This window comes from Orbicella faveolata, unplaced genomic scaffold (genome assembly GCF_042242905.1).
Source record: "Orbicella faveolata isolate gen_17 unplaced genomic scaffold, um_ofav_v1 contig_4, whole genome shotgun sequence".
NCBI lineage: Eukaryota > Metazoa > Cnidaria > Anthozoa > Scleractinia > Merulinidae > Orbicella > Orbicella faveolata.
In genome coordinates this window covers 6,387,501-6,409,742 of record NW_028301569.1, presented here as the reverse complement: position 1 = coordinate 6,409,742, position 22,242 = coordinate 6,387,501, and the positions used below count along the sequence as shown (strand labels likewise).

At 37.8% G+C, this 22,242-nt stretch overlaps 1 protein-coding gene across 1 annotated transcript in view; it reads right to left on the bottom strand.

The window, feature by feature from the left end:
- Nucleotides 1–2,768: 2,768 nt before the first annotated feature.
- Nucleotides 2,769–22,242, bottom strand: part of LOC110053452 (fibroblast growth factor receptor 1-A-like) — a 22,259-nt gene continuing 2,785 nt past the window's right edge. The window contains exons 3-21 of the mRNA XM_089276536.1: nt 22,040–22,242; nt 20,607–20,927; nt 19,594–19,854; nt 18,315–18,593; nt 17,375–17,632; nt 15,265–15,516; nt 14,094–14,366; nt 13,377–13,658; nt 12,183–12,290; nt 11,716–11,728; nt 10,268–10,458; nt 9,724–9,840; nt 8,879–9,063; nt 7,992–8,111; nt 6,973–7,049; nt 6,114–6,154; nt 5,825–5,921; nt 4,999–5,095; nt 2,769–4,419 (exon numbers count right to left, since the gene is read on the bottom strand). The exon at nt 22,040–22,242 is cut by the window's right edge and continues 73 nt beyond it. Of these exons, the coding sequence (XP_089132662.1) occupies nt 4,270–4,419; nt 4,999–5,095; nt 5,825–5,921; nt 6,114–6,154; nt 6,973–7,049; nt 7,992–8,111; nt 8,879–9,063; nt 9,724–9,840; nt 10,268–10,458; nt 11,716–11,728; nt 12,183–12,290; nt 13,377–13,658; nt 14,094–14,366; nt 15,265–15,516; nt 17,375–17,632; nt 18,315–18,593; nt 19,594–19,854; nt 20,607–20,927; nt 22,040–22,242 (3,325 nt within the window). The 3' untranslated portion in view covers nt 2,769–4,269. The remainder of the gene's footprint in view (nt 4,420–4,998; nt 5,096–5,824; nt 5,922–6,113; nt 6,155–6,972; nt 7,050–7,991; nt 8,112–8,878; nt 9,064–9,723; nt 9,841–10,267; nt 10,459–11,715; nt 11,729–12,182; nt 12,291–13,376; nt 13,659–14,093; nt 14,367–15,264; nt 15,517–17,374; nt 17,633–18,314; nt 18,594–19,593; nt 19,855–20,606; nt 20,928–22,039) is intronic.

Genomic DNA, 22,242 nt, shown 5'->3' with positions numbered 1-22,242 from the left:
CCTTGATATGTTGCTATCCCTGATATTTTTGTTGGTTATTTCAAAAGAAACGATTGTCAACATTGCACCGGGAAGATCAATTTTATGCCAGTGTACTTTACCTTCAAGAACCAAACCATTCTAATTTAGAGAGAGAAAATTCTTTCAGGTGTATCTTACATTTCTTAAAATTACTATTATTATGACGAATTTCCAGTTTTTCTCTTTCGTCGAAATTGATTACATTGGAGAAACAGGGCAGGAGTACAAACAACGCCAGACGCCTTGACGAATTGCGCTAATTTTTCACCTTGGCAAGCTTAAGCCGCACGTACTAAAGGTGCAATTTTAATTTTTTTAACAGCTTGACACGCGCACGCTTTTACCTATCTGTTAAGGACGTTCGCGCGTAATTCAGCATGGTCTCCAGGACTTTTAGGTTAAAACATCAAAGATAAGTCAATAGAGGCAAACTATCCTAATAATATTTTGTATAAGTAAAGTTGTGGCGTTAATGATTCCAAATATTGTTATCATTTTCACAAACCTTAACCCTTCAAGAGGCTTTTGAAACTGACGCAAAGCTAAACGAAGAGGTCAAATGAAAGGAATTCGATGGTGCGTTTTGCAATAAATTCAAACTTTTACTCGATAGATTTTCTTCATTTTTTCGCAAAACGTATAAAGAAAAATAGGGGTCACCGAACGTCCAAGATCGTTAAATCCACTCAAAGTTGTCGCAGTGGTCATTTGTCCTATTATTGTTCACTTTAATGCTTAGCGCGTGCGCTCGATGCATGACGTGGCGTGTGAATTTCGTGCGCAGTAAGGATGCGCATAAACAATTAGCGCGAACGTCCTTAAATCTGGTTTTCGCTAGCGACGCAAGCACAGGCGCAAGCACAAACGCAAGCAACAAAGTGAAAACAAAATTTGACGCAAACACAAGCACAATCAAAATCATCCGAACATTCCGAGGTGTTTAGGCGCGAGGTAATCTGGATCCAGTGTTTTCATTGGCCAAACATAACAAGTGTGGCAAATGTCCTTGTGCTTGTGTTATGCCTGAGTGGAATTTCGTTTTCACTTGTTGGAACGCAAACGCAAGCATAAGCATAAGCACAAGAAAAAGGAAAAATTTTTATCCATGTACCTGTGCTTGCGCTCGCGCTTGTGCCTATGCCTGCGTTAAGGTCGTTTTCATGGCTAGATAAGAAAAGAAGCATATTGATATGCTTCTGATAAGAATTATAACATAGCGCGCGCGCTAGCGCTATCTAATTCCTATTGAGCCATCGTGAACAAAATCTCTATATACGCACGGCCGTGCGTATATAAGATGACGTGTGCAGTTTCAATTTAGCTGCAAAAATTTCCGTCGAGTTTAGTGCAAGTTCTTTTTCTTTAAGTTTCGGCAATGTGAAGATTATTTTGAACAATCCAAACCCTACTTCGAGCCTTTGACTTTTGCCAAGCTAAGATGTTTACTTAAGGTTATTCCGCAGAGTTGCATTGCGCATCCCTACTGTGCACGATTTTCGCGTCATTAGCGCGCGCTCGTAAGCGCGTGCACAATCAAAATGGTGGCTTTCTCTAAACGGCTTGGGTTGCGAGAGACCAATGATCGTTTTTTCTCGGAAACGAGTACGGGGACCTAACCATTTTTTTTCTTAGTTTGATTGCAGCGATCACCTTCTTTCTATACAGTGAATATAGACCAATTTCTATTGCAGAGTAACAAATTATCACTGAAAATGAAAGCATAGCAAGCACTTGTAAACGATAAGATGTGCCCTCAAGAACACTGCGTGCTTGGAACATATTGAATCCCTGTCGACTAAATATAGGTGCCTTTATCATGAAACGTACATCAAATTGCTCCTTAGCATTGATGCAGTACATCCATTGTTGTATTTCTCGCTTAACCTTCTCCCTATTTTTCTGCTCTCACAAAGCGTAAAGTGTGTGGTTTAAATGTAAACGTTTCTAAAAGCAGATAATTTAAGGAATTATGGGGTTTACTGAGGGTCCTCCTGCTCCTAAACGAATATGGGGACCCGCCTTTTTTATTTCAAAATTTAAGTTCTCTTGATGTAAGCAGCCAACAAGCAAAATTTAAACGAAAATCTATTGTACATTCTTTTTCAGGGAATGACCTCAAACGTGAGTATTTTGACCTTGTTTGTCTACATTTTCGTCGAGTATGTTTGATTTTGTTTGCCTACATTTTCATTATAATTAATTCGAAGAAGCGAATTTTTCATTGACGATTTTAGAAACCAAATTAAGCGTTTTCGCTTAACCATTGCTCAGCTGATTGTGGCGTGTTAGGATCCTAATGACCCTTGTTTTTCTTCGCCGTAGATGGTTAGAGCTTTGCAGTCAATCACAAATAAAACATGTTTTAGCGCCCAAGTTGTTGTCGTAATGTTATAAAAAAATTAGTTCATGCTTTTAGCTGTTCGTATATTGAGTTATGGATGCTCTTGGGAAGTTTGGAGAGCACTCAAGAAGCTAGAGTTGCACTCGGCTGTCGCCTCGTGCGACTCTTACGCTTTTTTTCGAGCTTTCCAAATCCCGCGTGCATCCATAACTCGATATACGCACGCTAAACATGAAGCAATTCTTAATTGTTGTGCTCACGCTTGTGCTTGCGCTCGTTATTGCGTCGGTAATGAGAACCAGGCTTTAGAGTTGAGCCTGTAATTGTTCATTTCTCCGATGGCGTGTCCCATTCAAAACGTAGCACTGAAGAAGGGTTAGGCCCGAAACGTCTGCCATATATATAATTGTTTTTTTTTTGTTTTGGCATAATTTTATTAACATTTATAATTTGAGTACCAAATTTCCTCAGCTTCGGAGCTCTGTTCCTCTATTTACTCTGCATTTACACTACCGGCTGGCGATGACTTTTAAATGTCTAACTGGGTGCGGGAGGGACGCCTTATTTTCTAAATATACCCAAAGAGCTTGCATCATCAAACTCACAACAAGAAACTCGCAGAGTTTACAGATTCCTCATTACGAATCCGCAACCCATGTCCTTCCAGAATACCGGTATTCTGGAAGGTCATGGGTTCGACTCCCGTTGAGGAACTCAGAAAATTTATTAACTGAGTAATTGAATTTGAGAACGCTTCTACATTTATTTCACTTTATCCAAGTCACCATTTCACTTATCAACACCCAACATGTCGCAACACGTCGCAACAGGGTGGCCAAACGCGCACAGCATGCAGCGCCCAACAATACTGCGATATGTTCCGTTGACATGTTGCGGTCGTTTAGCCGGGCCTTAATGTATCCCAGAGTCTTCATGAAACTCTACCAACTATTTAAGAAATATTTTCCTTGCTCTGACTTGATCAGTTAATGAAATTTAACTCGTATTTACTAAAGAAAACTGCAGTTAATACCAGCAACGTGATCGCACTTAAATCAATTATACCGTAGACAAGCAATCTGGCGTTATAATAAAGAGAAAGACATGAACAAATAAGTCCACGGATGACAGTGGTAAAATAATACCAAACAGAGCGTTTTATGTTACCTAACTTGAAACCTTTTCATGTTATGACGTTTACAGTACTTAGATAGATAGGTAAATGTTGCGGTCAAATTTTTCCGTGCATACATCGACACAGAGTCTAAAATAAATAGTCAGTCCTTTTAGAACAATCTATCTCATACTGTTCTAAATTGATCAATGTAATGAACTGATCTAAATTCATTAAATAACAAAGTTACTATAACCGATATCTTTTGTAAGCTTAACATTGTTCCAAAAGTAATAGAGCTTGTTTACTTTCACAAAGCTGTTAACGACGATTAAGTAGTTACTTCGTTTTGTTCATGTAATCTTTTAAGGGAAAGTTACATGATTTTTGATATTATTCCCTACCTAGAGTAGCTTCATTTTCAAACAAACAAAGAACGACGCAAATTTCGGCTCATTCGCGGTGTACACAATAATTTTGTTCAACTCAATGATGACCAAAAACATAAAAAGCAGAAAGGTTTTAAACGATTATTATGTAGCTACAAAACAAAGAACGATTTCACAAGGTCTGCTTTAGATTTGTTTGACTACTATCCAATAACATTTCTGGGAAGCATTTTTTATTGCCTAAAAGAAAAATGCCAAAATTATAATTAATCTTTCACAAATAGGTTATAAATTAAATAATTATATCTTACTCGATGACGTCCTGAACAAAAGGCACACTAAACTAACCATTGCTGGGCATAAAAGCTGTAACAGCCACCAGTAAGTCATATGTTTACTCTTATTTAACGAACACTTGACCATTTTCCCAATTTCTTTCCAGTGGTGCTCGTCTTGACTTGCTCACTTGCTTGTTCATCTTGAGCTCCAAGATTTTCAACCTTGGAGTATTGCACGCTGTCATATTTCCCCATGTTGAGCAGTTCCGTGTATGTCTGAAAAGAATAATAAGAAGAAATAAGTATTACCAAAGGTTTAAAATATTAATAAATGACCCAAAATAACCAGGTGGGGACATAGTGATTGAAAATGTAGGAAAAGAATCTTGCTTGTTTGAGCTAGTAAATTCCTACCCTTCAAAGATAATAAAGAGACAGAGAGACGGCCAATCGAAAACTTATTTTTTTCATTTTCGAAACCTGTTTTAGTTAGAGAATAATTGTATAGGTTATAAAATGATTTCGAGTGTAATCTGGAATAAGTAAGCACGGGCCAGTGAAATTCGCGTAATATTTGTAGTCTTTGAAAAACGACTACTTTTAGTATTTATTTCAAATTGCACGAGAAAGATCATTTGATTACTTGTTAATAGCATATCTGCAATTCATGTTCAACTTTTTGCACGCAATTTCAACTTTTTGCACTCAGTTTCAACTTTCTGCACTGTTTGGAATTAATTGACGTGCTCTCAGCCAATCAGCATGCTGCAATATTTGTTATCGCCATGTCCTCAGAACCATGTTCAGAGAATTCTGTTAACCTTGATTATTTAAAATCGTCTGACTACTACAAACCTCCTCACGAAGATATCTATCCATTCTTTTTCGCAGGTTTTCAAAAGGAGGACGAAAGTCAGGGTTTAAGTTCCAGCACCTTGTCATTACATCATACCTAAAAATAGACATGTTGAAATGTATAACCATTACAACTATGGTTTTAATACATGTCTTAATAAATTGATTTTCAGGAGGTATTTAAAACAAAAAAAAAAAACTAAAGAACATTAACTGTGAGTCATTTTTGCCACACGAGATTGGCAAAAACATGAGTATATTTATGAGAGGCGACAATATCCGTAGAAAATAGTCAAGGGCGTTTCAACATGCCCTCAAAATTGAGAAAAACATTGTTCACATTGTAGGCAACAACGAGACTATGAAAAAATAGCCAATTAGGAGCATGCCATAGTAGAGTTGACTTGGGTTTAAGGGAACGAAGGACTAGTAGACCAATTGTCTTAGTACCATAGCAGTACCACCCAAGTTTCGACAAGGGTTACCCGGCGAGGGGGGCTGACCTGGCTTGACTACTGTTTTAAAGTAACTTATAAACGTTTGACTGCAAAAGGGTTACCCCCCGCGGTGATTCAACCCGGGGTAAAAAGCAACCCGGGGTCGTGTAAAGAGGGCCGAAGCCAAAAACTGAATAGATAAACTCTATCAAGGGTAATGTGTGTAGATCGCGGTATATCGGCAAATAGTCAGCGCAAACAGAACCAATCAGATTCCCAGATATCACAATAATATTAGAAAAGTTCTCATTGGTGAATTTAACATTCGCAACACGCTTACAATTAAAATAACTCAAGGTAAAAACGTAAATAATGGTAAATATACTTACAACTGGTCGTCAATGTGGTCAGGCTTTGGCATTTGATATCCATCCAGGACTGCTTGAACCACTCTGCCTTCTGACCATCCTGGGTATGGAATTCCTCCTGTTAAGGAAAACAGGTGTGTTTTAACTTAGTTATAAGGTTTAAACAAAAATACTATCTCGTATTAGATCACACTATCCCTCAATGTAAGTGTGCTGTGATCTGCTAGTCAGTCGTTTGACATTTTGGTTCTATTCTGCTTTGACTTTTGTTATTTTGTATTGATGTCGTTACTCAACAAATGTTGCTTACCGATAGTGAATATCTCATACAAGACAATTCCATAAGACCACCTGTAGATTAGTAATATAGATCAGAGCTGGGTGTATAAGTATACTATTTACAAGAAACAAAAGGTATACAATATAATGAAAATTAGTGATTCAAAAATCTGGCCCCAGTTGTTTGAAAGACAGATAACGCTATCCACCGGATAAATCGCTATCCAGTGGAGAAGTGCCAACAAAACAAATCACACTATTCGTTGAATAGAGATTTATCTAGTGGATAGCGTTATCCACCTTCCGAACAGCCCGGGCCTGGTGGGAGTGTATACTAGAATTCTACAGATCAAAGAACACAATACAAAATTATAGCGAAGTTATGGCTTTTCTCTCCTACTCTTTCTAGATTAATTGCGTTCATGGCAAACCACATACAGTGTATTGAAATGCCTGGTCGACCAATTTGAAATTTGGCCATGAATCATTTACAACTGAAAAATAATTAGCTTGTATTGTAGTTGATTATCTCATCTACTATGTCTACCAAATCCTCGAAAATCCAGCCAGAATGTGTTGCAGCAATGACAAGCAAAATTTTTGGAAGTAGTTGCTAATGTTTGACCTTTTCGTTTTGATGAAAATAATGAGATCACAGGCCCTTTAACACTGTTAGATAAGTTTTCTCCGACGCAAGTGTTTGTTGCAGTGACCGTTGCACAGAGTAGAATCAAGTTCCAGTTTCCGCCATGTTGTTCATTTCAGCTAACGTTTCCTACTACTTGTTTCGCAACGGTGTGACAAAATTACGAGACAAATTGCAAGAAAAATGGCCTCGTGTAACAGAGCCTTAACTGAGGCACAACAAGAAGAATTTATGCTGTACAGACACATCACTTTGGGGTGAGAGCTCGGCAACATTTCCTGACAGAATCTCGGGTGCAGTCCATTTGATTGGTATACAGCCCTAAAAATACAAACAGTATAAAGCTTGTTAGTGGACACTCAGTATGTGTCACTGGAAATCTGTATTAGTCAAATTAACGTTCAAAGTGGCTCTGAGGCCCCTATCGCAGTTGTTTTAAAATTTGCAAAAAGATGTAAAAAAGATATGCAAAAATTTGCAAAAAGATGTGAATACAATCTTCTACCTATTATTTTAACGTTTTGATTCACAAATTGTGTAAAATTCAATTTTGGAAAAAGTTATTTGCTCTTGGATTCTCATAAAAACACTGTAATTTCTGACCGCTTTGCCAAATTAACGTTCAAAGTGGCTCTGAGGCCCCTATCGCAGTTGTTTTAAAATTTACAAAAAGATGTAAAAAAGATGTGCAAAAATTTGCAAAAAAATGTGAATACAATCTTCTACCTAGTATTTTAACGTTTTGATTCACAAATTGTGTAAAATTCAATTTTGGAAAAAGTTATTTGCCCTTGGATTCCCATACAAACACAGTAATTTCTGACCGCTTTGCCAAATTAACGTTCAAAGTGGCTCTGAAGCCCCTATCACAGTTGTTTAAAATTTGCAAAAAGATATATTTTAACATGTTAATCACAATCGAATAATAATAATAATAATAATAATAATAATAATAATAAATTGAAGGCCATGGGACTGACTTGCTTTTTTAATTGTGAGCACTTGAAGCTGAAGTTAACACCCTTTTGAACGGCCTATACCATTGCTATGGTAACCTTTTGCGTCAGGAACTTGTTTAACCATGATTGAAACCTTCGTTGATGTCACTGTTATAGCATCGACCAAAAGAGTGGTAGTATTGATTCAACAAAGACATACCAAAAAACGCTGGAAACAGTTGTGAGCCATCTTAAATGTTTCCCTCGGGGCCAGCAATTATGTGTTAATAGTGCTATGGCTGTGCAAAATTATAAATTAAGATACCTTTTTGGCATTTCCATGTCCATACTTGAAATCTTGATAAGCCAGTCCAAAGTCGGTAACTTTGCAAACATAGTTGTCATCAAGAAGAACATTACGAGCTGCCAGGTCACGATGGATTATCTACAAAAAGAGAATATTTTACATCTTAAATGTGCTATACTTGTCAAAAAGTACCGCCATTTAGTTATTGCCCATTGGAAAAAAAGAAACACAATTACAGGAAGCCTATAACCCTTTCCTTAATTTTTGGAACTGGGGCCCTTCACTAATTTAAACCAAATCTATAGAAGAATTCGGTGGTATACTGCAATCCAGGGAGAGGCGGAGAAGATTGATTGAAGAAACTTGATTACCCTTACAGTGTTCGAGTAGTAACAAAGTGATATTTCCACTCAGCGAAAGTGGGTTCCTCTGCTGGACTCCAAATGGAGTGGTCGGAGATCGAGCCCTGACTACAACATTCTGTAGTGTATTTGATCCAGGCCCTTTACTCCTGCAGTGCCTCTCCCACCTAGGTGCAAAACATGGGTACCAGCAAAATTAAGGCTGTGGGTAGCTCTGCAATGGACTAGCATCCCTTCCAGGGGGAGGGGGGGGGGGGGAGTGTTGGAAATACTCCTAGTTACGTAAGACTGCAGAAGCCAGAGATAAGGTAAAGCACTGGTCTGATGGGCAAATAGGCTCAAACACAGACCTTGCACTATGTACAGTAGAAAACTTCATCAATGAAAGTAAGTCTACCAAATCACACATACCGCATTGCCAGTAAGAACTTAGAGTTTGTCAAAATGTGGCCTAAAATTCAGATTGACTAGAAATCTACAAGTATTGGTGTCCTAGCTCGTGGAATTTTGCTACAGTCTGATTTCTGTGAGATGTTTACTTACTCCTCTTGATCCAAGAAACACCATACCAGCAGCAACTTGTTTGGCAAACAACACTAGATCATATATTTGCAGTTCCGGAACACTCCCTTGTCCAAGATGATACTTATCATGAATTCCACGGCTTTTCCTCAGATAACCCAACAGGTCACCACACGCCAAGTACTCCATAACCATCATTGGATGAACTAAGAGCGGAGGAAGGGATAACACTACTTATCTACAATCATTTCATCTTTTTTTTTTTAAAAAGTGCCCTATACTTTTTGGAAAACTTGATAAAGGAGGCGGCCTAATAATCCGTGTACTGGACATAGGATCGAGTAGGTCAGGTGTCGGCTCTGGGATGTCAATATGCTGACTGTTGGGCGAGACACTTACCCTCATGTAACCTACTCACTCAGAATCATAAATGAATAAGGACAAAGTGCAAGGGGTTAACTGTGAATGTTTATCATCATGCTTTGGGGAAGGAGGAATAGTGAGAGCCACTTCCTGCTACAAAAGCTAGCGGCAAAAGAATTAAGTGGCTTCAGAATCCAGTGGCTACAGAATGAAGTGTCTCCAGGATCCCGAGCGACTACAGAATCAAGTGGCTATAGAATCAAATGGTTCCAGAATCCAGCAGGGACTACATATATAAGTGGCTACAGAATCCAGTGGAACAGAAGCCAGTGTGTTCCAGAGTCCAATACCTACAGAATCATGTGTGCAACGGAATCAAGTAGCTATAAAAATCAACTGTGCTACAGAATCAATTAATCAATTAAGCATGCTACACAATCAAGTTACAGCAGTGTAATCACTAAGTCAAAATTAATTTGAAGGAATTAATTACATCTTTCTACCTTGTGTGGTAACGCAGCCAATAAACTGAACAATGTTTGCCTGAGGTTTTTCTCCAAGAAGTTTCCCCAGCTCAATTTCTCTAATCAGGGATCTCCGTCCATCTTCCCCAGAAGTGGCTACAATGTGAGACCACAACGCAATAAGGTACAAATCAGCTATATTAGCTAGCTATATAGACATTTAGTTAACAGTTGAGAGAACTCTAAATACCATCTAACTCTAGGTACCATCATGTTTCTTTGCTTAAGAGGAATCACGACTCTCACAATGCTTCTCTCCACTTAGTTATACAAACAGGTAGCTGCCAATCAAATTCTGGGGAAGCCCTTCCATGGAATAGGATCTCATGGAGGCGCTACATGCTAATATTGGAGATCAGCCAATAGACTAAATGGAGTTTACAATGAAAAGGAGTCATTTTTTGTGCTACGATCCAAAACAGTTATTGATTGCCTGACAGCTAAACAGATTAAGTTTGTGTGTACATTATAAAATAGAATAGCACACATCTCAGTTCGTCATTCTTCTGCTACATGATCTTACGTGTAAAGCATTTTACAGCAACTGTCCGATTTCCAGGTTTTCCATCCGGTTCACTCAAAAGTGCTCTCCAGACAGCTCCAAATGCCCCCCTGCCAATGACCTCTTGAAGTTTTAAACGGTCAGCTCCAATCTCCCATTCATCCACTTTAACGTTCCAGAACTTCATCTCAACTGCTTGCTCTTGATCAGGACTAAACAGTTTACCTCAACAGTTTATCATCACAGGGCAGGCTAACTAATCAAACGTTGTTGCAACCAATAATAATTGTTATTATGAATAAGTACAATTACTTTAATTACTTCTGCGATAAATTGAAACAAATTGTAACAAATTTAAAGGAATCCACAAAACTACGTTAATATTGAAAATTGAGTATTGAAGATCATTCTGCAAATATTAAAGGACATCCACGTAAGCCACCAATTATGAAATAGGAAACATGTTCCGTGTTTCTATCGAGTTACAGAAACACGAGTGGAAGTTTTAATATTGTGGATTCCTCAAAAAGTGTAGCTCATATGGAGGTCTTAGTTTACTTACTGTATGTCTTCCCTAAGCCAAAGACACCGTGATAAGATTTAATTAAAACTGAACTCTATAAATGAGCAATAACACAAAACACCCTCTTTAAATAAATCTGAGTCATCGAAGCAATCTGAAACATGCCAAGTGTGCATTCGTTGCAAAAAGAAAACAATTATAGTTGATAAGTAGATTAATTAATCAGTTTCACAGATCCTTCCTGAAGAAACCCATGCAGTCACATAGCATTACTATTGTCCATAATTCTTTCCTTCCTTCCTTTCTCCCTCCCCTCGTACCTCTCTCCCTTCCTTCATTCAGTCATACTGGAGACCGTACGAAGGTTAATTAACTTTAATGGCTTAATAATGAGAAAAAAATGAGTTGAAGGCATAACCCCCAGTGTTGTACGCCTGTGGATTTAAAATGTAATGTACTTCGAAACTTGCTCTTACATGTATATGCATATCTTTAGAAATATAAGGGGAGGGGGGGGGGGGTGTTAAAGGTGCAGTTCATGAGAATCTTGTCACAATTTGGCCAATACAGTCTTAAACTTATGACTAAGTATCTTACACTCATACAAGAAACGTGCCCGCCGTACTAATTAATTTACCGAGGACATTTCTTATTAAAAGGGAGAGGCAAAGGTAGAATTTCAATCTCAGAACTCGTGATAAACCCCTTTGAGAGCTTCATTGTAGTAGCATAGTAATTTCTAACAAACGACACCACTGCTTTTAGGTTACCATTGATGCGAATGTATATTTTGGATTTTGTCTTTTCAAAGGCATTTTCATGATAATGCCGCTTTGAAGATAGATGCTTACATGCGGTGATTGGTGGATAGACAAAAAGCAAAAGGCAAACGTAGTGTGACCACGTACAAGTTTTTAAAATATAAACAAGTTGACATTTGACTTACAGTTTTGCCACAGCTGTTTACACCCAGTGAAACATACATGTAACGAAAGATACATTTGTATGAAAGAAAGAAACAAAAGAAGCAAACACAATCAAACCAGGGTTCATGTATGCCGGACCTAGAAATACCCTAAAGAGGGTGAGTGGGTAGAATCAAAAACAACAATTCTCATTTAATTTTACCAAAGACACTGTCAGAGAAGGACACCCATGTTCTAAAAATTGGTATTTGCTATTGATGTTGCTAAATTAGCAAGCAAAACTTTATCCCCTGGGCTTAGCAGTCTTACTAGAAAGTCATGCGTTTCATGTTACCGACTGAAAAATAAAAATAAAGAATTTCTTGCGAATCCATGATTGGTTGTATGGGTACATCAACACTGACTATTTCTTCCTTAAAACAAAATCTGGTTTAATAGCAAAAAGGAGAACTAAGATGAGATACTGCGCATCAGTGGTCGTTTTTACCTGCTCTTCGACGTTTGCAAATGCTATAACCAGCAGCAAATATGACAATACAGCCAAACACGGTTCCCACAATATAATACCACTCCAGAGCCAGCTTGGCAATAGAACCTGAAAAGGGAGCATTTAGTTATGCTATACAAGTCTTCCTTTTTGCCTCGTGCCCACGTGGCCAAAGTCACGTGGATGAGAGGATATGGAGTGAGTTCGGTACATTCTGTGTAAGACATTCCATTCTTTGGGTTCCTAATGTAAGATTCCTGCGAAGGGTGGTTCTTTACTATAGTTATTACAGTTATTCAAGTGGGATTAATTTTCAATGGTTAGCCCACTGGACTTGAGACCAAGCAGTAATGGTTTAAGCCCGGTGTTCTTGGGGAAGACAATTGCCACTCACAACCTGGCCTTGGTTGTTCAAAAGCTGATCAGTGCCAGCCCAGGAAGAGCCTAAATGTTGAAGGGTCTAGATTTCCAAGGCCCACCACCATCCAGATATTTGCAAATTGTAAGCAGTTAGTCACCCTATAGCATACACTGATAAGGTACTTTAAAAAGTTTTGTGCCTTTAATAGATAGCCCGAACCTGCAAAAAATTTAAGACAAGGCAATGCCCAGTTGATTACACTACGAGATTATACATTATTAATGTAATATTATAGCATTGTAAACTTCTCTGCCATGATCATCCTCCAAAATTTGGCGACAGCTAGTTATAGCCATTACGTCATAACAGCCATCAAGTCATGATAGTGATACATAACAGTGAAAGACTACTTGCAACATGCCCTGGTCCTGTTTTAATTAGACTGAAATTCCCAGTTATTGTCTTAACCAAGGACCATCCACGCCCAACAATCCAATGAGGAGAGTTAAGACAATATGGGCACCATGTGTGTTCCGAGCAGGACCCTCTGTCCCACTTAAAAGGGTGGCAAAGGATATATATATATATTTTGTGATGTAGCTTTCTGGTGCCAATTTTAAAGAACACCGCTCCATTATTTCTTGAGATTGATTCAGTGTTTTACTGTTTAAGTTGAATTTTTTATGACGTTATCATTTTCCTCATTGCACAATACAAAAACCTAAATGTCTCTAGAAAGAAAGAAGATATTATAAAAAGAAAAAAGTCTTTCAAATAAGCAGCAGTTATTTTTAACTTCATAGGCACTTTAACAAATGGAAAAGTCACCTTACCCATGACATTGATCTTCACAGTAGAGCGAGCCACGATACCTGGTCTGTTACGTGCCTCACACGAATATTCACCACTATCACCTTCCACGACGCCCTCAATAAAAAGTTTGCTCAATCTGCCATCTACTCCTGTATCAATCTGTGCTCTTGGGATTACTTCGTCATCATTTTTCTTCCATGCGATCGCCACAGTCGCTCTATTGACTTTACAAGTTAATCTAAGCTCATCTCCTGCTGTCAGTTTTGGATAAGGTCTTGGGCTTACTTCAGCACTGGGTTTTTCTTTTGAGACAATCAATCGATAGACAGAGGTTAAACGATTCAAAACTTCCAGTAGTTCATGGGCATATTTGTCCATTTTTGTTTTGGTATGTTTATTTTTGGAAGGGCTCATTATTATGGGTGAAGGCGGAGGAACTTTTTTATCTTTGGAATGTTGAATCTCAGAACCATGTGGGTTTATGTTCTGAAATGATGCCGTGTAAGAAAAAGGTTAGGTGCATAAAGGTATAGTACAATATAAACTCTAAACATAACATGAATTCTATGAATTTTATATGAAAGAAGTAAGTTTTTTTCAGTCGCCCAACGGCAAAAGTTAGTAAGTTTTAGCTGCCTGTGGCACCCGAACACTTCTAGAGTACAGCCCTATAAAGCCTTATTTTTATTTTTTTAACTGGAATGACCATGAATAAGGTAGACTTTTTTCCTGCTTACCAAACACATGAAGATATGCCGAGGAAGTTGTTGCATTTGCTTTGTTTTCTGCAGTACACTTGTAGATGCCTTCCATGTGTTTTGTAGTGTGAAGCAACTCCAAGAATGATCCTTTACCAAGACTGGTTTGATTGACACCTGATGGGAGGTCCCCATCATTAAATTTCCAGGACAATTTTGGCTCGGGAACACCTGTGGCTTTGCAGCTGAAGTTTCCTGGATAACCTTCAGGGACAGACTTGTTGCTTGGAGAAACACAAATCTGAGGAGAGACTTTTGACCAAACATACTCTTTTAAACTGATGGTCTCGGCTAAGGCAATCAAATCATTCAGTCATTAACCATTATTCACCTGTGCCTTTTTTGGGAGACTAGAAAACTTAGCATTAACATTCTTATAAAATCCAAAATCTCACTAAAACACAAATTTGAACTTAACTTTAGAAAGAAAACATCCTTTGAAAACACGGTTGCCATAGAAACATCAAGACACAATGACCAAACCGTTGGCCAGTGTGTCTACTACTGAAGTTAATTATTATTCAAATGTACCCTAGATCTTATTGGTTTTAACAAATGCAGTGTTTTTCTCACCCTGTGAAGTTCAGAAAGTAATAACCCCCTTAATGTACTGCGCCGTTAAGTTTAATAATGACCATAAGAGAGTAGAAATCAATTTGAATTCATTTACTTCTTCTTCTAAAATTAACCCTAAGAGTATACCGAGTTAAAGACATGGAGCAATTTCTTCAAAATTTAATTGAAAACGAAAACGCCTAGGAACAAAATCAATGCCTTTATAAATTAAACACCATGTGACATGTTTTCACATTTTCGCAATAATCCATTAATTTTATAGATAAGGCATCCTTTTCTCGAACCCTGAAAGATGCAATTCCCTGGAAGTAGTAAGAAAAGGTTGCTTTACTCAAACGGATGAGGATTTTTGCTTTAAATACTTATACGAAATTAAAGTTAGTTTTAAAGTTAGTACATTTTGTATAATTACAAGTTTAAAATTTTCAATTTCCAACAAAAGGTAAAAAATGCGACAAAGCTATTGACAGTCTATTGATGCCCTCACTTGATTGGAAAGTGTACCAGTTTTGAACAACTGAACCAAAAGTGTCATTAAACCGGTTCGTTGATTGACAGGAAGTTAATACTTTACCTGTTACGTCAATCCAAAACATAGTGTGCGTCTTTCCTGCCCAGTTTACCGCCGTACATCCATACAGGCCTGCATGGTCGAAAGTCACGTGATCCACAGTGTAGGTGTTATTGTTTCTGTTACCAAGATCCACGCCATTCTTAGTCCAGTTAATCTGTAGCGGACGATCACCACTTTCAATGCATGTCATAGTAAACGTGGAATTCAGTTCAACAGAACGATTCATGAGTCCAGGATACAGTACAGGTGGAGCTTGAAAAGCAAGACAATTAAGGGATAAATTGCTGTTTCAGGATAAAAAGTAGCGATATTAAAATATAACCTTTCGGCGACGATATCTCACCATTATCAAATGTAAATTATGTACACTTAATTATGCACATTCTTCTGTTTTTGCTAATTTTGTCCATTCTTTTGTGTTCCCCCATCACACTTTATTCTAATGCAGTTTCAAACTTTCCTTTCTTTATATAACGTTACTGAACTTATAATGGTTACATGTCGTCGCCGAAACGCCATGTTTTAATATCGCTACTCTTTATCCTGAGATGTTTTTCCAAATCTCTCGTTATCATAAACTTGCTGTTTTCAAGTAATTCCCAATTTTTTATGTTGCTTTTTTAGACTAAAAATTATCTACCTCAGTTAAATTGAAAAGTGCATAGCCGCAGAATATGGAGTGGAATGAGGTGGCAGGGGCAGATTTAGGGGGGGGGGGGGGGTGCGAACCCCCCTTAAATGAAGCCTTCTTCTTTGTATTCGCTTTTGAAATTTGTTTACATCACCAGTCAGTTACACCATTCCGGGGTGGTGCACCTGCTCCTAAGAAAAATCCTGGATCTGCCCCTGGGTGGTTGTTTTTGACTCATTTTAGTTAACCCTTGAATGAAATTCCACGCAAGCCGTGAATAAAAACTGTCAATACATATGTGTATATTGAAGGGAAGTAATGTGCATGGCAATATAGCAGAGTTTTGTATTACAGTCAAACCTATACTAAGCAGTTACCCTAAGGAATATACAAAAGTACACTAAAATAAACTGAAAACTTAAAAAATTCAAACTGGTGAGAGGCTGACCAGTTGGCTATTTACAAGACGTGAAGGAGTTGAATCCGGGACCACCAAACACAAATTCATCTAGTGGTTGGGAAGAGGTTTTGAAGGCTGGACCTCAGGATTACAAATCCAGTGCCCTGACCACTGGGCAATGGTATCTTCATAGAGGTAACAATGGCAATCTAAACGTCTAAGGATAAAAATTTCAGAAATAACAAATACTTTCTACGCCATAATGCTGTGCTCAAAAGTTAAAAGACTAGAAGTTTTCTTAGCATTTTCTGGTAGATAGTTCTAGTTGGTTACAGCAGGACTAGTGAAACAGTACAGTGTTGGCTCCAAAATTAGAAACATCAAGGTTTTCAGATGTTATTTTCTTGGTACGTCTTGTAAGGATGAAAGTCTTAAAATTGAAATTCCAGTCAACTAAACAATTTAAGAGCTTAAAACAAGCAGCGAATAGCGCAGTTTTCGTCTTATGGCCACACTAACCAAGCGCCAGCCGAGCTGTGCAAGAACTGGGGTTGCTGAAGAGTACTTTGGCTGATCTAGAATGATCTTTGCAGCTCTGTCCTGTTTTACTTGGATTCTATCCATAAGTGTGACATTTGATTTGTCCCCCCAAGTGACATCTGGATAGGCATCACCATGGCTTTGACGAAAAGTTTCTCTTGGGAGTAAGGTTTTGATTCTCTGGAGTCAGCAATGTAAAATTCTAATGCTCTTGATGGTTACTATATTCATTTCTCAAACTCATTAATAATTTATCAAGTTTGAACAAAGGAAATCATGACCGTGACGGTGTTTGGACATCTGATCTTAATTAATATATATTTTAACGAGTTTCTTTCTCCGTTTTCTCCTTATTTTTGGTCTCGATTGAGAAGATGTATCAAACACTCAAGCCACAGTTTGACCACATTTCCAAACACCTCGAAGTTCGTCAAAAATACTCCACTGCGCGTCGTATTTTCAACTCTCTTCTCGGTGTTTGGAAATGTGGTCAAGCACGGTCTTTCGTGTTTGATATATTACGAGAATTATTAACTTACTTTTAACTGTTAGATATATGCTGTCAGTGAAATTGCCACCGGCATTGCGTGCTTTACAGGTGTACCTTGCCTCGTCTCTTTCTGTTACATTTGCCAAGAGCAGAGTTAACGTAGTCTTCTCATCAAGCAGAAGGTCCCCATTTTTAAAAATGGACAGTTGTGGTTCAGGCAAACCTTTAATAATTTTACAAGTCAGGTTGGCACTGTCTCCTTCATGCAAGGGCTCGCTAGGCCCTAACAACTCAATAACTGGGCGAACTACAGAAAAAACAAACAAACAATTAAACAGCATTGGAAGATAAAGATACATTAAATCTTTATAAATTTTAAGCAGTGTCCCAAACCACCGACTGGATTTCTAGCCCAGGAGGATAACAGAACAAAGTTTAATACATGGGACTCTACCCCCAGGTCTAAACTCTTACCCTTTTATATACAATTTATGACAAAAAGAGTACCCCTGTAATACACATTGTGTACCTTCCATTGAAAACAGAAATCTATAGTATGCACACTACATCCCTTTTCTATAACCATGGATTGGGTAGCCCCTTTAAAAATGATAATTTTGAAAGGCCTTTGTAAAATAATCAAATGGTAGTTCTCCACACCCTTTTATATTGTTGAGCTCGTGAAATCCCTATTCATTTAGGTTAAAACGTACCATGCATCCCGAAGGTGTCCCTTGGGGGCAGAATCTCCCCATACCAAGTTTCTAATCGAATTGCAATAAAAATTCCCACTGCACATTTATTTCTCATTTTTTGGAAAAACCAACGATTTCTTTTAAGCGATTGTAAAAAAAGTAATTGTTCATAAATCTCAGTCCGTGCATACATTGCATGGAAGTGCCGTCTAAATACAGCTATTTGTTATTGTTATTAAATTAATGAAGTTGTCTGTCAAAATGTTTTGATTAATTTAAGTATTTGTCACTCACTTATGACAAAAACCTTGATGGTTTGATTTTTTGTTGTAACCCTTTTACTTCCTTTACTTTGTCTGAATGTGCAGATGTATGTTCCATTGTCTTGCGGGTGAACTGGATTGATGTATAAACTCCCTTTAGAAAGCCGAGTGAATCTTCCATTGTCCAATGGTGTTTCATCTTGTCTTTTCCATTCAATCAATGGGGTTGGAGTTCCTTCAGCACTACAGCTTATAATCCCAGAAACATCAGCAATAACACTCTGCTCAGGGTTCTTCTCAGTAAATCTTGCTGTTGGAAAAAACAAAAACAATGGTTTGATTAGTGAATGCAGTTCAGAAGCCTTCGATTGCTACTTATCTTGAAACAAGTTTAACAAGTTAAATTTTATCTTATTTAATTTTACAAAGATAAACAACAAATGCTCCCAATGTCTGGTCTGACCGAACAATAACTTAATTTGTAGTTTAATTGTAATTACGTTAACATTCTAAGTAGAGTATGTAATATTTGTATGTAATGTACTGTTATTGCATTGAAAAAAGGAAACTTAATTTGGAGTAAACAACTAAGGGCAACTTTACTTCAGTGAGCTCTACCAAACCAGCGCTTACATGTACAGTGGAAGAAAAATGAAAAGTTAATTAGATTAAGACGTTGCAATACTTGTTAATTATTTCTTTTCTGCCCTAGTCCATCAGCGACCTTCACTGAACAAAAATACAATAATAGGAGTTTTCTGTCCTGTGTGACAAGTGTACACACTCTGTTGAAGATTGCTGGGCTTTATGGAAATAAAATCGTATGCATTTACAGCTCATGCAGGGGAATCCTATGTGAAATGGTCGGAGATGCTCGTTGTCTCAGTTAGGGGTATAAATTAAGGATTCTGCTCCAACTTAGAGTGCTGACGTCGAAAAACCACTATCTTTAGTTTTCAAAGTATCTTTCAGGGTACACTCGAACAAGTAGTAATAAAAGCAACGCTCTTATTTTTGTACTTAGGCTGCTAGCACGGGCTCCTTTTCAGATCAGTTGCTGGTAATTGAGCCTATTCCATTTTAGGAGGTATCTTTCAGGTGTCAAATAAAGCTTGAGACACACCCAGACCGGTCTCCTTCAGCGATTTCATTCAAAGTTTCCGACAGGCATCCCCGACCTTTCCACATGAGAGTCCCTCCCCGCCGGGATTTACAGACTCGAAGATGAACATTTACAGACTGTACAGATACACACATGCGGACAGGCTCAACAATTCAATTACTCTACCTAGTAAGATACATTGGCCTACCATTGACATAGATGGTGTAGTATCGAATGTATTCTAATCCCCTGCATTCATAGGTTCCACCATCAGACAACTGAACGTTTTTTATGGTCAGTTCACCATTTTTGTTTGCCTTCATCCTTGTCTCAGATGTAGAATTAATCTCTTGATTTTTGTTATTGAACCAAGTAATGTGGCTGGTTTCATTTTCTAGGGAGCAGCGAATAATTTCATTACTGTCGACATCCAAAAATTCTCGCCCAGCAGCCAAGATTGTTTTGTCCTCTGAAAGAAAAGACTTATGCTCAGCACGTTGTGATATCCAGAGAAAATTCTAAATCCTAACACGCTTTTATATATAACCGATACAAGATAAAGTTAAGGTTTGTAAATACTGCCAGGAGTTAGTAAATCCTATCTTTACCCTGGGTAATAAATCAACCCTTTGTCTTAATAGGTGATGACTTCCTGCCAGTAAACAAGAATATTGTGATCACATAGGTTTACTATGAAAGTAAGGTAACAATATATTGCCTTGATAATGTCCTCCCACATTTCAATACTGTGACAGGTTTAAAACTCTGATTGGCATCACTGCACTGAATTGGGTCGTGGTGTATGCATCAAAACTCCCACATTTTTTCTTTTTGCAATTAATTGCTGGTGCGGTATATTGTTAGTATATTATTCTTATCAGTGTAGCCTGACTCTCCCTGTGACACAATGATGGCAAACACAAACTAATAAGGTTAGGCGTTGTTAGGTATAAGATCTTTCGGTTGCACACCCTTCCTGGCCCCCTTTTCAGAGTGTCGTGAGATTATAACTCACTTAATGTGGGCTTGATAAAAGACTTGTATTGTTAATTTTATGTCATGGTTGCATGCTGATAAAACAAAATGGAAAGAAAATCTGTTTTGAATATTCTTGTTAAGACCTACAAAAACTACTAATATAAGATCTTGAAAAACTAAGGCATACAAAGACCTACAGGTACATGTAAAAGACCTTGAAAGCTATGCTAAAAGATCACTTACTTTTTGGTTCACACAATGCCTGAGCACCTGTGTCATCATTTTGACAGTCAACATTAAGCTTTCCATCAGTTCGCGGGCAGGATGCCAGCTCAGGCCCATCTCCATTGCAGGCTACATCAGACATTACAATAGGAATGTCCTCATCCTTGACATCTGACACAACAAATTCAGCAACTGCACGTTTGAAGCCAAGTTGACGGCAGATAACTTTGACATCTTCGAAATTCCATTTATTACGGCAGATCTTTCCCCACTTTCCCTTGTAAAATACTTCAACTCGTCCGCCATATTCTATATTGCTGCCATTTAAACGCACAGGAACTTTTGAGATTACAAAAGAAATTTAAGCTAGGTTAGCAAATTGGTTAAATATATTTTGCTTACTGCATTACAGGTAAAACATGCAAGACACCTGTTGAAGGTAAACGGTTTCAAAAAACATTCAGATACTTACAATCTGTTACTTAAATGCATGGCTTGTTAATTATTTCCTTAATCAAAAAGTCAACATGCCATTAAAACATTGGGTTTATAGCTGTTTTAACTATTATTGCTCTTATATACAGTACTACAACGACACTGTCATTTAATTCCCTAAATAATTAATTTACATTTATAGATTAAGATTTAAATTCTTCTTTATTTAATCATATATTTGGCACTCTCAACACCAGCTCAATAAGCCATCAGAACCTTTTAAACTTTGGCATAATCTAATGGCCAAAAACAGAAAACCGCTGAATTTTTTTTTTCGCAACACAACATATTCATTTGCATAAAACCACCCTCACAGAAATTAGTATCCTCTATCTTAGAGCTTAGCAATTTTTCGTATAATATTATATAAACTGCGGTTTGTACAAGGATTTTCAGCCCTGAGAAAAGCTGTAATTTTGCATGTGTAAAACTACGATAATTTTTCACTGTGACAGGATCGGTGGCGCAATTTTAACCCTTTAAATGTACTTTAACTGTACTTTAACTGTACTTATTGGTATATGATCGAAACATCTTCTGATCTTCCTCCGAAGTCTTTGGCAATCTTTGGCTATCTTCGAGAACACTCGAAGAGAAATTCCATATCTAAGGGAGCCCTTGCTTTATTAGTTTTTGTTGCTCATTTGTAACTAATGTGGAAAATGTCAGACTCTAACCAAACACTTGCAATAAAGCAACCAAAAAATTTAAATCTTGGCTAGCTTTAATCCACGATTAGTGGTGAAGGACTTTTGAAGAATCAAGGCCAGGCGGGAAAAACATATCAGATGGGCCCTGGAATAACATCCTCTTAATTTCTAAGTTTTGGCTGTATTCAATGAAAACTCAGTACTGCCCAAAACTTAAAAAAAAAGGCATAAAGGGGATGTAATTATACCAAATTAGAATTTACACAAGACACAAGGTTGGGCCACGCTAGGTCATAAATAAATTACCTTTACATAATTGTGTTGTGCTGCTGGTGTTACTCCCGCATTCCGTCAGTGTTATACAATTAAAGTGGATTGACGTATTTGAGGCATTCTTGCCGTCTGGTTGCCACATGCCAATATCATAACCAACATTGTTAGAGTAACCCATCGCCTTGCAAGTCAAGTTTCCTTCATCTGTATCCCAACCTCTGGTACAAAGTTTTTGC